General features: G+C 40.5%; 1 protein-coding gene across 2 annotated transcripts; it reads right to left on the bottom strand.

Moving 5' to 3' along the window:
* Nucleotides 1-3,993: 3,993 nt before the first annotated feature.
* On the bottom strand, nucleotides 3,994-15,215 carry pde11al (phosphodiesterase 11a, like). Of its 2 annotated transcripts, XM_079561227.1 has the most exons (20): nucleotides 14,192-15,215; nucleotides 12,989-13,147; nucleotides 12,182-12,271; nucleotides 11,957-12,097; nucleotides 11,800-11,864; nucleotides 11,600-11,720; nucleotides 11,246-11,321; nucleotides 10,258-10,325; nucleotides 10,093-10,185; nucleotides 9,406-9,456; nucleotides 9,027-9,173; nucleotides 8,701-8,808; nucleotides 7,012-7,121; nucleotides 6,849-6,939; nucleotides 6,023-6,123; nucleotides 5,720-5,797; nucleotides 5,540-5,603; nucleotides 5,159-5,233; nucleotides 4,978-5,061; nucleotides 3,994-4,909 (listed from the first exon to the last, which is right to left on the bottom strand). In XM_079561227.1, the coding sequence occupies exons 1-20, from the start codon at nucleotides 14,966-14,968 to the stop codon at nucleotides 4,709-4,711; spliced, it is 2,700 nt and encodes an 899-aa protein (XP_079417353.1). In that variant the 5' UTR covers nucleotides 14,969-15,215; the 3' UTR covers nucleotides 3,994-4,708. The 2 variants fall into 2 exon arrangements, 1 of the variants encoding a protein (XP_079417353.1); XR_013793107.1 differs by lacking the exons at nucleotides 3,994-4,909; nucleotides 4,978-5,061; nucleotides 5,159-5,233; nucleotides 5,540-5,603; nucleotides 5,720-5,797 and adding an exon at nucleotides 5,799-5,899 and having other exon boundaries at nucleotides 5,963-6,123.
* Between the last annotated feature and the right edge of the window lie 392 nt (nucleotides 15,216-15,607).

The following is a 15,607-nucleotide window of genomic DNA, read 5'->3' as shown; positions in this document are numbered from 1 at the left end:
CGATCAGGACAAAAAAGAAAGCCCCTTTCACTGAGGGAGGACAGGGCAGGAGTGAGACGGGGAGGCCTGTTCCCAACTGCCCATGAGGGGGACACACTCTGATGGAGTTACTAGTGCATGCACGTAATCCTGCTCATATAAAAAGCATAATTCATCACCAATGTCTGCCTCATCTTTTAACAAGTCTTCATGTCTTCCTCACTCGACTGATTGATTGAAACTACAAACAAACCAAACGGTATAATTTATATTTTTTATCAAGAGTTGAGAGTTTTGTCTTCTTTTAAAATCTTCACTTACTTCACAGAAGAAGACAGCTGAGGGTGAAAGGACCGAAACACATCTGCTGATATAAACATCATGAAACATTATTTTTCTTATGAGAGGGAAGAGAAGGCTGTTTGTTAGCTGCAATGTGTGGGATAAAGAAAGATTTAACATTAATTATCGTCTGTTCTCACAATGATAGCAACTCTCCCGTGACATAGCACATGTGGCATTTTTTGGATGTTGAGTTTTTCATCTCGTCCCAAGAAGTGTATACTAGATGAAATATCAAGTCTATCTGTCGTAACACTTCCATCTCCACTTCTGAGTCCAGAGGAGCTCCACTGACTTCTCTGTTACACAACCACAGCGGCGCCCGCATCACTCAATTATTCATCCCATCTCACAATACCAGAAAGTTAGCTTTGATTATGACAGGCAGCCTGACAGAGCAGCACAGCAGTAAACGGCACAGAGAAATCACGCAGCCATCCTGTGTGTCTTTGGAGGCTTTTGTGGTGGTGAGAGAGCGACGGTTCACTGTGAAGTGATTTCTAAAACAGCCCCAAGCAATTCAGAAGTCCAGGATAAGCATATGCAGTGTTAGTGCATGAAGATCCTCTCCTCTGATAAACAGATATATATATATATTCAAGCATGAGTTAAAGCAGTTTGTCAAAATAGTAATTTAGCATCCCACCTATATATGTGCCCCTCCTGGAACCGCCACCTTAACGTGGTGGAGGGGTTTGAGCACCTGAATGATCCCGGGAGCTCTGTTGTCGGGGGCTTCATGCCCCTGGTAGGGTCTCCCATGGCAAACAGGTCCTAGGTGACGGGTCAGACAAAGAGCGGTTCAGACCCTTACGAGAGACCAACAGGCCCAGTTAGAATCATGAGGCCGTCTTCCCGTGGACCCACCACCTGCAGGAGGAGCCATAAGGGGCTGGTGCAATGTGATTTGGGCAGCTCCAACAGCTGCCCCCACAACCCGGAAACGGAAAAGTGGAAGAAATGGATGGATGGATGGATGGATGGATGGATGGATGGATGGATGGATGGATGGATGGATGGATGGATGGATGGATGGATGGATGATGGACCTATATATGTGCTATTCACCCATGCAGCAAAGGTGCAGGAAGCTAACAAAAAAAAAACAGTCATCTGGTCTTTGTTATTCCAAAAACACAATTCTCAAGTCTAACAACAGAGCGATTTATACACCCTCTAGTCAGGATGATACTGACCTCACACTAAGTCGCTGAATAATTCAGTTCAAATTAGGGCTGTCAAGTTAATGCTTTAACTCCTGATTAATCAAAAGGTTATTAAATAATGAAGCACAGATTCATCTCAAATCGATCTCATCACATGTATCACACACTCCTGTATCTCGAGCACAGCATTAAAATCACTGTGAGCATTTAGGCTTTTCACGTAGATTCATGAAAGAATCATTAGTTTGTTTATGAAATGTGAGAAAATGCTTTAAATTACACTATTTTATCTTGGTAGAGTTTATAATGAATATGCCCAGTGGCTCACAGCAGGAAGGTTCTGGGTTCGATTCCCGCACTGGGTATTATTGGAGTTTGCATGTTCTCCCCGTGTCTGCGTAGGTTTCTCCCATCACTACATGTACAATAGTCCGGGAGGAATGATGTGTGAGTGAATGAATGGTGGTGATCGCAGGGTCCGTTGGCGCAGAAATGTGCAGCCATGCACTCCTGAGCCAGTCGGTCCCAAAGGGCAGCTGTGGCTGCATACGTAGCTCACCACCATCGTGTGCAGAGTGAATGTAAATTGTCCATTGTAAAACGCTGTGAGCCTGTCTGTGAAAAATGCAATACAAATAAAGACCTTCTTCCCTAATAAATACATTATAATGAACTGTGTTTAATAAAATGTAAAAAGTGTGATTAATCTGATTTTTTTTTTTTTTTATGTTTGACAGCACTAGCTGAAAAAATATTATTTAAAAACTGCAACCTTGAGGTAATGTTTTTTTTTGTAATTTGTATTTACATTTGCCTTTTGTGTCCTCATTTTGCGTGTGACGCATGATCATTTTTTAAAATGCAAATCACTCTTGATTTAGTGACAGGACGGTTTAACTAATTAGAGCAAAGCATCACATCTCCTCATATTAAGAAAACATAGCTTAACAAAGCTTAACACACAGGGCTTTTCTAAATTAAATGAGCTCTACCAAGAAGTATGTGTTTAATTATGCCTCATAATAAAATAATGAGATTGCTGTATAACAATATGCTCATAATAAAAGAAATAACCAGGAGAGCAAAGCTATTTCCCGGTGCATTACATTACCATTGAGAGCACGCATTAATATTAATGGGCTCACACCATTACATCTGCGGCTTTTACATCATCGTGAAAAATACATATGAGACACGTCCTCTGGATTCAGCTGTGATTGTGTTGCACACGGCGCCTTCAGCAGCTGGGCCGAGTAATGAGCAACATGTCTTACTTTTATATTTAGCAACATACATTATTTACTTGTATATCGTAAAGGATTTTCAAATGATTGATTGAGGAGCAATGTTTTTGTTATCTTCAAAAAGATAAGGGATTATTGAAAAGCTTGTTTTTCTTCTATTTTCTTTTCCCCAAAGTAGAGATTTTAAGTTTCGTCGGCAGAATTGTATTTCATGTTGAAGAAACAATTGTCAAATTCACAGATTCATGGCATGAAAGATTCTTCTTGGACTCATGTCACAAATGTCAAAATATGTTTTATTTATGTATTCATTTTTAACTATTTTTAACTAAAGCCTCTTATTCTCCTAGATAGAAGATATTAATCTATCTGTCCTTGTACCTTCCAGTATGTGCTGTCAAAGTGAATGGCAGATAGCATTATGTGCATGAGAGAGAGGGAGGGGGAGGCACAGATGAGAGGAGCAGCCAGATGAAAGCCACATAGCCACATAGTCCTTCTTCCCAACATCCGCCCGAGGACAGCCCACTGTGTCCAAATCCCTGCTAAATTATAGATTAAGGTCTGGCTCGGCTCAGGCTGGGCCCGGCAGCTGGTAGAGGCAGCCGTGTGAGGCTGCTACTGTTGCCTCACCTCTCTGCTATTCTTTATTATATCAACATCAAACGCCCATCATGCATAACAAGATTTCAAAGAGTTGTTATGAATATGTAGAGTCATGGTTTTGTGGAGGCCATTCTTTTACATTGTATCATTGACGTATCCATTAATTTATTCATTGAGTAAGGTGTCGATACAAACAGGGGGGAGGGGTCCATGCCAAAAGTTTTTTTATTCACGAAACATAAGAGCATGGCTTTACTTTTTTGGTCAATGGAGCTTATAAACAGCGATAAAATTCTAGTTGTGCTTCTTTCATAAATCTGAAAAATTATACATTTAGGCTTTCAGTAAATATCTATCTTCAAAATAGACTTTTCTTATACACATATGCAGCAGCAATGAAATCCTAAAACACAAGACGCTTTCATGCAAAGCAAATCTCATTTGGCATTCAAGGCATTGAGTCTGTGACAAAACACATGCATTATAACTGTAACAGAGCGTGCTGGGGAGCAACGTGGGAATATGGCTAACCATTGTGTACATGTAACACCTAAAGGATCGACCACTGTGTTGAGATTCATTTTATGAAAGTACTTAACAAAATTTGTGCTATAGTTCTCCTGAGAACACATTGTGCATTGTGTTGAAAGAAGACTTAAACCAGCAAACAGTCGAATGTGACATTCAGTGACCTTTTGAAACACATGTAATTTTGCATACTGAACTTATTCCTGAGGAGGGCTTACTGTAATACTCATGTTCAATAACAGAATATAACTTTCACAGCTATAACTAAAGTTATAATGACAATTTGTAACAGGGATATGGCATTGTAACAAGCAAAACAAACATTTTCATGTTTCACACGTCGACATGTGCCAACAAATCACAAAATAATAAAGTACACTCAGGTTTTAGTCACAATAACATTACAGTAAAGCTGTACATGCAGTAAGTCTCAGTGATAATCACTAGTCAACGTAAGATCAGTAAACAGCATTAAAAATGATCATGCCACAGGTTAGAAACAAAACTTTGAGGAACAACATACATTCAGGATGGCTGCCGATCACAGTGACTCCTGCAGTTTGTAAAGGCATTGAATATATTTGTTTTGAAACAGCTCTCAATACAAAACTTGGCTGTCTTTGGTTTGAAGAGTGCGCATGAATTTGCTATTTCCAATGGGGATGGAAAAGGCATGCCCCACTCCTGAGTAGAATACAGTGAGTCATGGAAGAAGCCGAACTCCGTGCAAAGCCTTCAGAGATGGTAAAAGCTTGTTCCCATGTCTTATTTGGGAGGATGAGCTGCTGGATGATCTCTGGAGATTTGAAATCAGCAGTTCCTGGACCAATGCTGGCATATGACTCAGGATGTGACTGGATCCTTGACCGCAGCAGATCTGGCCTCTTCCCCGGTTCTGTGAGCCTCACTTTGCTCTGTGCTCTGATTGGACAATGAAGCTCGACGCGTTTGGCGATAGGATGAACAAAGCTCCTCCCACTTCATCCTGTTGGAGTCGATCTCATCAACCATTGGCTGTACTTTCCTGTTTAGTTTTAGTAGCACCTGTATACAGAGAGATTTGTTTTTCAACTGTTGGTTACTTGAATCAGGTTATATTGCTGTGTAGCTACCGTGTATAGGGGTTTACAGATCCCATCTATCCATTCCAGCTGCAGCACAGGGAGTTCATCCTTCCGATTGCGGTCAAATATGGCCTGTGGAAAAAGGAAAAGTAATTTTGTCAATAGTGTAGTTTGCGCAGTGTCAAATATCTACATTACAAATGATCTGAAGACACATTGTCTGTCTTACCGCTGGGGTCAACTTCAGCTCTGATCGCTCTCTGTCCCCTTGCTCAAAAAATTCACTTGTTACCAGTTCTGCAACCTTAAAGAAATAGTTACAACAACAAAAGACACAACGTTAGTATTACGGTTCATGAGCGTATACGCATCATACTATTTATGATAACAGAACAAAACTTCTCAGGGATTATTGGAATCACGATTTCTCCCATGAACTAGAAACATACTGACCATCCCCCTGCTTTCACCAATACTTATGTAAATTAACCCCTAATAAATGAGGGTTTCATTGATTCAGGAAACTGCACAACAGATTAAGAAGACAGTCTTCACTCAAGGACAAAACACACGTCACTTCAACAGAAACATAGCTGAGTGAAAGTCCGACCTGTTTGGACACCTTCCAGGGTCGAGTGACAGCGCCCAGGTCACACGCTGTCATCAACATAGACCTGTGCAGGACAATCAAATTAAGTCCACATTTGGATCCGCTGCATATTCAGCTTTTAAATAGTCTTCTTTTCTTTGTAAATAGTTGTTACTTTATTTATCATTGAGAAGTGAGTACCTCAGGACCTCTCTGTGGTCGTCATCAGTCCAGATGAAGTCACCAGAAAGAACATGTTCAAAAAACTTCGTCCTGCGTCTGCAAATCAGAGAAACTAGGATGATCTTGTCATTTGATGCCAATGTCACAAAAACATATGCGTATTCAGTGTTCATGCCTCTGTACACAAAATGATCATCACTGTTGACATACTGTAAGCATAGACATATTAACGGTATGTGCAACAGTGAAGAGGATTTTCACTATTTCTTACCCACTTCATCCAACTATGGTCAGATTGTTTTTAAGGAAAAAAAGACCTACTCAAAGTGTAGCGTCAGGTCCGTCGAGAGAATCGCCTGCTTCAATAGTTGCATCATGTTGCTGTATTCTTTAGAGCAGAGGTTTGCAAAGATATTGTGACCCTGTGACAATACAATGCAACACAATGAAACACAATGAATTCACTGTTTAAACAGTGGCCCAAAAAACAAGCGAACAAATAAACTACTTTACAAAGTCATGTATTGATGAAGCCATTCATCAGAGTCTAGCGCAGGGCCTATTAGCATGTTAATTAGCTTTCATCTCTGTCCTTTGGTAATAGAAATCAATGTAGTGGACAAGTCCCAATGATCAAAGTAGTCTGGGGTTAAAGTGGACAGAATGGTCAAATGTGGTCAATGATTGCATTGACTGAAGCACTGCCCACTCTAAGCATTGAGTGTATGCAAAACCGGGGCAGCAGTGGCTCAGTGGGCGGTGCTGGTGGTTTACTCCCAGCCCCAACCTTTGCTGTTGCATGTTTCTGGTCATAAGAATGAGGGGGCCGAGCCTTTTCATCACCATACATATGTATACAGTGCACATTATACAGAGACGATACACAACTCAGGTATCTCTGCACTACACACTTGTACACATAGTCCTGCTCGATGCATTCAGGGACAGTCTTTACTTAATGTTGTTATGACGCATAAACTGATTACCTCCTTGGACAATACGCTACCTTGCCTAGGCATATGAATAATTGAATAAATGAATAATTGTAATTGCCAGCAAGTCAGAGAGGCCAACATTTGTAGAAAAGCTCTACACAAGACCAATGCAGTATTATTATCAAATGTGTTATTAAGTATGTAGCTTGTACCTCACTCTGTAGGATCATGACAGCATGGTTGAAGTGATGATGTTCTAATGTGGCAGAGGTCCCATAGAGTAGAGCCAGGGCAGAGCCGGTCCTTCAGAACAAATCACATCATTGCATTAATATGCATATTTTACCATTGTTTGGTATATCTGTGAACCATTACTTGGCTTGAAAGGCATTGTTGGTGCCTCTGTGGTCCAAATCATGGCACAAACATCCCACCATCAGAGCCAGGATTTCTGCCTCAGTCATGACGTCCTGGAAATTGGCCGTCTGTGTGGGGAAATGTACGGAAGTCATTTATCTAATTTAATTTATATTGTTTAGCCCAACAAAACAACAGTCGATTCATTAATGATTTCAAATGTAATGTAGACTTTAATTAACGGAAGCTTAAAGGTGGGATAATATGAAGGTATTTAGTATCATCATTATTATTATTTTATAAACATGACTTATCAGTGTCCCCAGATATGAAGAAAACAAACTAGATATACATTATTGTTTTCTTCGTGTAGTGTAAGGCTGGTTTATGCACAATTACAAGTGTACTTTTTTTTGTTTTGCTTTTAAAACCCAGCCACTTGTGTCCAAATCCTTTGACTAAAACCAAATAGTTATGGAAACCAAGATTGCGTTGTGTACAACTATGTACAGTGGAAACCAGATGTTTACATACACTTTATAAAAAGACACATGTGCATGTTTTTTCTCACTTTCTGACATAAAACCAGAATTAACGTTTACTTTTTTAGGTCAATTAGAATTTCAAAACATATTTCTATTTGCTATGCCAGAAGAATGAGAGATAGAATTTTCTACACATTGCCTTTAAACTGTATAACTTGGGTCAAATGTTTTGAATTTCCTTCCACAAGCTTCTCACAATAATTGGAAGGAATTTTGGTATATTCCTCCAAAACAGAACTGGTGTAACTGAGACACATTTGTAGGCCACCTTACGTGCACATGCCTTTTCAGCTCTGCCCAAACATCTTCAACTGGATTCAAATCAGGACCTTGTGATGACCACTTCAAAACATTGACTTTGTTATCCTTAAGTCACTTTGTAACCAGTATTGGCCATATGCTTTGGGTCATTGTCCATTTGGAAGACCCATCTGTGCCCAAGCTTTAACTTCCTGGCTGATGTCTTGGGATGTTGCTCCAATATTTCCATATAGTGTTTTTTTTCTTCATGATGTCATCTATTTTGTGAAGTGCACCAGTCCCTCCTGCAGCAAAACAACCCCACAGCCTGATGCTGCCACCCCCGTATTTCACAGTTAGGATAGTGTTCTCAGGCTTTTCCTCCAAAAGTGACGATGGTCATTTTGGCCAAACAATTCCTTCTTTTTTTTTGTCAGACCACAGGATATGTCTCCAAAAATGAAAGTCTTTATCCTTGTGTGTATTTGCAAACTCCAAACTGTCTTTTTCATGTTTCTTTTGGAGTAAGAGCTTCTTTCTGGCAGAGAACCAATGAACCTGACTTGTGCTTCCAAGGTCATGACATCGTCATCTGGGCTTTCCCAAATAGTTTAAAGGTATAGTAATCTTAATGTATATAAACTTTTGACTTTGTAGAATTAATTTTAATTGACCTACAAAAGAAAAAGTTAATTCTAGTTTCATGTCAGACACTGAGAAAAAAAATGCATTTGTGTGTTTTTATACAGGGTATGTAAACATCTGGTTCCCACTGTACATTTACAAACATGAGATGGAGATAGAAATTGCACTGGCAGCTGTTGAGAGACACCCAGGACATCTGTAATAGATCTGGGGCACTTTCATGTTGCCAGATAGTGGCCATGTAAGTTATTCTTTTACATTTTTCCCCCAGACTTACCGTGATCATAAGAAACATGCATTGGGACACGTTGAAGGCGTGCCTCCAGTTGTGATAGGCCACAGTGCGGTAGTTCTTTCTCACAGTCAAAAGCCAGCGACATAAAACCTTTAAGACACAGAATTATCAATAAATAGTAAGAACATAATCTACTGTCTATAGAGGAATATGTTTTTTTACACTTGGGAAAAACAACACAGGGAACCTTGCATAAAACCATGTCTATGTCATAACGTGCCATGGTTTTAGATTCAAAACACCACTCATGAGCTTTCCCATGACATGACATGACATCTGCTGCACTTTCGTCAAAGCCCTTGTCTCACCTCATAGTCTATTTTGAACTTCTGAACGACGCCAAGTTCCAAAAACATCCGAAGCGAAGCCGTAATCATGGCGTCGCTGTCCAAAGAAAAATCGTTGAAGTGAAACTCGTCAATGCCCAGCTCACAGCTCAGAGGGATCTTAGCCGCCTTCAGGGAGAGAGAGGACACGGCTGTCACTCACACACACACAGCAAAGAGTCCCAACATCATACAACCGTCAGATTTATGTCCATAAAGCCAAATATGGCCTAACAAGTAACAAGCATTAAGTTACCGTAATATGACTGTGGATTTAAAAAGTAATCAAGTGTTGTTTAACTTTTTTTTTTTAATCTCTGAACTCACACCACCAAAGCTCAGTTGTGTAAGTTTTCTTCACCTTAAGTCTGTCCACTTCTACCTTGGAGCATGTTGCATGATAGGACAACATCTGAAAAAGAATAAATCACAGAGTGGTAAATGTTTTGCCGTGTTTGGGGATCATATAAAGCAACACCTTTTACGGCAGGTCACTGCAGCTGCCACAAGGTAAGAATACTGTCTCTGTAGAATGCCAGGTAAAAAGAGTAAACAACAAAGTAAACAACTGAGTTCGTTATGAAGTTATTGTTCAATACAGCGCTGGTTGCCCCGGGTAACGTAAATTGGCATAAACACATGCCTCTCCCAAAAAAATCCAAGCCAACCATTATTGTTCGATAAATACACCACAAGATCAAAGTATGTTTTAAACCAATTTGTACAAACATTTTTGGTTTCGCCCCAACAGCAGCTTGAGCGGCTGCAGAGACAGAGAAATGAGTGCGTTGTCTTTGATGTGCTCCGAGCAGGCTGACACTCATCGTCATTATGAATTATTTAAAATGCCTGAAATATTTATATACTAGAGAAGCAGAAACATGTTTACTGGGGATAAAGTGTTCCAGTTAGATAGTGGGCAGCGGAGTGGCAACACTAATTAACGTTTCTTACGGCAGCCGTAACAACATCCTCAATATATGGAGAAATTCAAAGTATGGTCATTAAAAGAAGTCATTAAATTGGCATTAAAAGCTTTTGTGCTTACATCAAGTGCTACCGACTGTTTGGCCCATGTTTTCTTCACTTGGTTGTACATCATCGTGTTATTGATTCCGAGCCCACAAAATATAACAAATGCCTGCAAAGACAGATACAAGTAAGAATGTTTGAAGGTGAATGAAAGCAAAAAAGTGGACAAAGATAATCTGACCTCGAAAAGCCGCTGGTCTGCGTCGTTGAAAGTCTTCCGGTCGAGGCGATTGAGGATCTGTGCAACTCCTTCAGTCGCAAAGAGAAAGTTGAGACGGTTACAAAAAGGAAGCAGGGTAAATTCATATTTGTTTTTATTATCGTTGAATAAAATTAGAAAACAGAATGAATGAAAACTGGGACTGGGTGAAAGAGCAAAAATTATCGTCCTCAATTTTCATATAGATTTATTTCATTCATAAAACATAATCCTCTGCTCAAACGCGAGACATAATGCTTTAAACTCTGAACTGTCTGTCGCCCTGACTATTAAAATCTATCATGCAGATAATTGAGATTGGCCAGTAGAGATGAGATCACGATTTGAGTAAAATTCTATCAGTGTTTAAGCAGATGTGGGCCGAATCTGATAGGCCTTGTATTGTGTGCCCCTTGAGTCTTTATTTATGCCACAAATACCCCTTTAACTCAAGGATACTGCCAGTCATTTATACAGAAAGTAAAACCCCCATTTATAAGTAAAAGATTTGTGATGAGTCCAAAGCAATACACTCAAACTCAGACCGTTCACTGCACCTCAGTATAATCAGGTTTCCTTTGACAATAAAATACTTATAACTTGTCCTACTTTTATAATCTGAAACTTGCAGAGGTCCCCGTGCCCCTGGTTGTAAAACATCAGGCCACTCAGAGGGGCTGAGGCAGTATGTTGAGAGATCCATCTATTATTGTTTATTATACTGTATCTGACCGTTCATTAACAACTATTGGGAAATCAGCAATAGTTTATCACAACTCTGAAATTGAAAAGTGTCAAAACTCAAAAAATAAGCTTGAACTATATAGTGCCACCCATGGCCAGCCCAGTGAAGGAGCCAGATGAGTTTAATAAGTTACACAGCCCTGATAAAATACTACAGAATTTCATTCCAAAAATAATTTCCAGCTGCTGTAGACAAGTTGAGTTATATGTTTGATAATTAACTTACCAATGATCTGATGAGTGCGATTCCAGATGGGAACACACAACACTGAGCGGATGTGAAAACCAGAGGCCTGGTCTGCCTGAGCGGAGAGCAGAGGTTTCAGTAATTATTCACTCATCTTCACAACTACTATGGCTCACTACTAAATGATTCATTTATCATTTTATTGGGCGATTATGAAATTAGAGGTGAAAGAAAAATTTACCTAAAAAGAAATTATAAAAACTGAAAGAAGGCAGTAAAAGTACAAACACATGGATGCCAATGAGTATAAAAATACATCTCTTGACATGAGAAGTTATAACGGATTAACATGCAGACAAGAACTTCCTGAGACTTGAGCAGTAATAGTTGTACCTCAGCATCGAAGCGTGGGTCCTGACACACATCACTGATGTTCACTGGAAGTCCTGTGGACGCCACCAGCTCAGCAATGCTGTTATTGATCAGCCAATCAGAGCAAGAGAGTTTCTCCATGCTGATAAGGGCAGTGACACAGAGAGTACAAAATCAATCTGTCAAATAGACTTCTCACCAAAGATGATGGGGGATTTTACCTTATATCTCGATCAATTTTGCACAATGGAGACATGAGTTCAAAGGTTTTTGAAAACTTCACAACCTGCAAGTTCAAATGTCAAGTCTGTATTTTATCTGTTTATTTGACCTTCAGATGAGACAACTATGGAAAGTTAAATGAGGTAAATGTCTCACTGGTGAGTCTATGTCCTCCAGGAGCAGCACAGAGCAGCGTTCACACTGCAGAAGAGTCAGCGCTCTCTGCATGATCTTCCGCACAATTTTCTCCAGATCGGTTTGCTCCTCAAACAGGTCATTGACCACCTCCAGCAGAGCCTGTGGCATCGAGGGACAGGATCACTGGGCATTCACTCCAGTCAAACGAAATGATGTGACATAATAACCAAGGCATTCACTTACACGGCTGCGCTCATACTCTTTGCGAGACTCAGAAAACAATTGAGCATTTGAAATGGAAATACCACAAAAAGGCAAATACATCTGCAACACCTATTAAGCAGAGAGGGTTAAAGAGGGTAAATGAATACAGTTTGGAATTGAAATTATGAATGTGCAAGACTACATCCATCAAAGCAGTGAATAAGTGACAGAACAACATCACTTTGGGCATCAGCTGACAAACAGTTGTTTAAAAAGAGCAAATGTTATTATGCAGTGATTTAGTGTCCTGCTGCTTTACTTCAACTTCTTTATTTTACCCTGCACTTTTCCATTATATCAAACTTAAGTTCAATCTTAATAATATGTAATGTGTCCAAGCACACCATAAAAGTTCTCATTACTTTAGAAACAGGATATAGCACTCATTCATCATAACAATAAAATATACATATTTTAGTGAGTGCAATCCAAAGCAAACATAAAACTCTCCAGGAATATAGAGTCTAGTGGTCATATTGCACAAATGGACATTTTTAATATTGAATGCTTCGGTTAGTGCTTGCTCTCCTCTTATATCATTGCAGTGCTGTTTTCTGGGGACCGTTTTGCACCCATTACATTGATTCAAACAGCAAACTGCAATGTTGGCTGCTTTGCTCAGAAGCTTCAGTGGTATTAGTTTGGCTGTGTTTGTGCATAGGGGAAAACCAAATCTCAGCTCAACCCTGGGCTATGAAAGTACCCAACGGTCAAAGCTGCAACAATAACACTAAACACAAGCAATAAAGTGCACCCGGTATCTGCTATTAGGATACTGAAACTCACCTTCTCATCATCCTCTGTGAAGGGAGTTCCAATTGGATTTTTGTTTATGGCCTGTACAACTCCTATGACTTCTCCATCACTGTTACAAATGGCCATGCAGAGAATGGACTGGGTCTTGTAGCCTGTCAGCTTATCAATCTCATCACTGAAGCGATGGTCCTGCAACAGATCATGCATCATCAGTGAGATATTGGTCTTATATAGAACTTTTCTACACTCGATGACGACGTTTTACCATTTCAGATTCAAATTGAGGTTCGTCATTGTTGAAATTGCATTAAGAAGAATTATCATCTCCAACAGGCATACAATTACAAATAGAGCAGGTATCAGTGCAAATCATAAAGAAATAAAGAGAGAGAGTTAAAGATCATTATATGGGAGTGTGGGGACGATTAGGAGTGAGTGGCGAAGGCATCCAACCTTCCCTCATCATCTCACTGCACGGACAATGTGAGTGAAGTGTCCTGCCCATGGACACAACAACAATGCATTGAAATCCCAACCTTAAAACTGGGGTATCTGGGGGAATTTTTAGTTTTATCTCAGAGCAACAAGCTCTGTTTTTTGCTATGTGTGTGCAACATACTTTGTGGTGTCAAAAATAATAATTAATTAATTAAAATTCAGGTACCCCAGCTTTAAGATAATCACTCTTTTTGTTATTATTTCATTTGACACGCAACCTGACATTTCATTGTTGTTGTTGTTGTTGCCTGTGTTTTTCACAACAATAGCAAACTGCCCTTTGCTGACACACATCCTAGTGCTGGAACAAACCTCAGGGGGATCAGCATCAACACCGTTTTCTCCACAGCAGCCCACAGCCACGGGATAATGATGCTCATGCTCAGTGCAACCATAACAGAAGAAGACACCAGTATGAAGGGATTGTGATGCTTTCTTCTCTGCTCTGTATGTAAATGGGCATTTCCAGTGAATGCTAGGCAATTTTTTTTCTGAAGTTATTCAATAAATAGTTTGTTACTATTCAACGGATGAACCTTTATGACTATTCTAATATGTATTCACTAATACACAATGTAGCTGATGTAAACAATACATGAAAGGACTTTTTGGGGGAAGTCACAAAGAAGTCTCATAAAGTCTGCAAACCAAACCAAGTTGTCCTGCACAAATAATAGATTACAGGTGCCTTCTGTTTTAAAGCCAATATTACTACAAACCACTGATGTGATTTACCTCATATGCGTTTGGGATGTTGACAGTTTCCCCATGTTCTGCCACATATCCAATAATTCCTTTGCCCCACGCCACCTGTACCTCGCTGGAGTCTAAAGTGCTAGAGGAGGGACGGACGGTGGTCCCCGAATGAACGTCAAAAAACTTGGACACCAGTGTCCTCTTTTGTGGGGGGCCTTCGACCAGAAAGAGCGAGCACCTGTCTGCATCCACGAGGATGCACACGTTGATGAGGATTTTGTAGCTGAGGTTGGTCAGGTCCAAGTCGTTGGAGATGTCTTTCACAAGCTCCAGGAAGAACTCCCGCTCGTTCGTTTCCTTCAGTCTGTATTTGTAGTCTATGGCACTGGACGCGTACTGTGGGACGCTGACCCTGGACTCCAGCAAAGCACTGAGGATGTGAGCTGTGGTCGGAGGCAGGGAACTGGCTTTGCGAAGAAGCGCGCGGCGCCTCATGCTTGACTGTGACTCGTGCTCACTCAGGCTCACGTGCTCGTCATAGGTCCGGTGTGCGGTTGTGGCTTTGGAGCGAGCGAAGTTTCTCCGCAGCTCCATATGGGACGATCTGCGCCGTAGTCCGTCCGGGTTTGTGGACCACAGCGGGTCCCTGAGTTGACCGCGTTTCTCATCGGCCTGAGACACTTTGGAGGACTGTGGGTGCTCCTTCAGCCAGCGGCTCACCTGTTCGCATTTGGCTTTACGCACCAGATACTCCTCAAACAAATCTGGATGCAAGTCCAAAAACGCCTCGATGTCGGAGAAGTCAAACGTTGTCATGGCGAAAGTTGCCAAGTGACAGAAACAACCACAGTTTAATCTGCTTTCAGTATCCTTAAAACGTACGTCTGTCCATCCTTTACTTCAGCTTTTCCTCTCGGCCTTTGCCTGTGCGCGTTTGCAAACACGGGCTTTATTGAGAGCGCAGTGATGACGCTACAGCTGTCAGTCAAGGCGAGATTGAGCTGCGTCTCCAGGGCTTTCACCGAGTACTATAGCGAGGTGTAGAAAATACAGCGCCTATATCATCGAGAAAGAAAACGGGAGAGAACTGCAGGGCAGGCTGTGCACTTTCTCTCTTTATTCTGAACCACAAGAGACTCTCGGCGCAAGGCTGCAATGAAAGGCAAATACATTAGTGAACCTCACATTTACATCGAGCAGCTTCCACAGTATAGATTTATGAATGCACCTTCTGCTATAGCTAATAAATGGCATCCCATTGTTATTTTAGCACATAAATCAAATAAAATTCAACTGCAGCAAAATGAAACAGTATTGTACAAATAATAAATAATATTTTTTTCTGTTAACACCCCGGAACATGTTATATATTACTGTACAACATCACCTCGAATAGGATTTATCCACTTCGTGGCTTTGTTTTTTGTCTCAGAGACAATAAGGCAAACCTTCTTT

The sequence above is a fragment of the Gobius niger genome (genome assembly GCF_951799975.1).
Source record: "Gobius niger genome assembly, chromosome: 8".
In the NCBI taxonomy this organism is placed as follows: domain Eukaryota; kingdom Metazoa; phylum Chordata; class Actinopteri; order Gobiiformes; family Gobiidae; genus Gobius; species Gobius niger.
Note: the sequence above shows the minus strand (reverse complement) of the source record. Positions and strands in the feature narration are given on the sequence as shown.

Bases quoted from the DNA above. Each gene is read 5' to 3' on its own strand.
- pde11al (XM_079561227.1), bottom strand. From the start codon at position 14,968: ATGACAACGTTTGACTTCTCCGACATCGAGGCGTTTTTGGACTTGCAT. The intron at 12,098-12,181 runs GTAAGTGAATGC...TCGATGCCACAG, and splicing joins AAGAGTATGAGCGCAGCCGT to GCTCTGCTGGAGGTGGTCAA. The intron at 11,865-11,956 runs GTGAGACATTTA...TTGAACTTGCAG, and splicing joins TGGAGGACATAGACTCACCA to GTTGTGAAGTTTTCAAAAAC.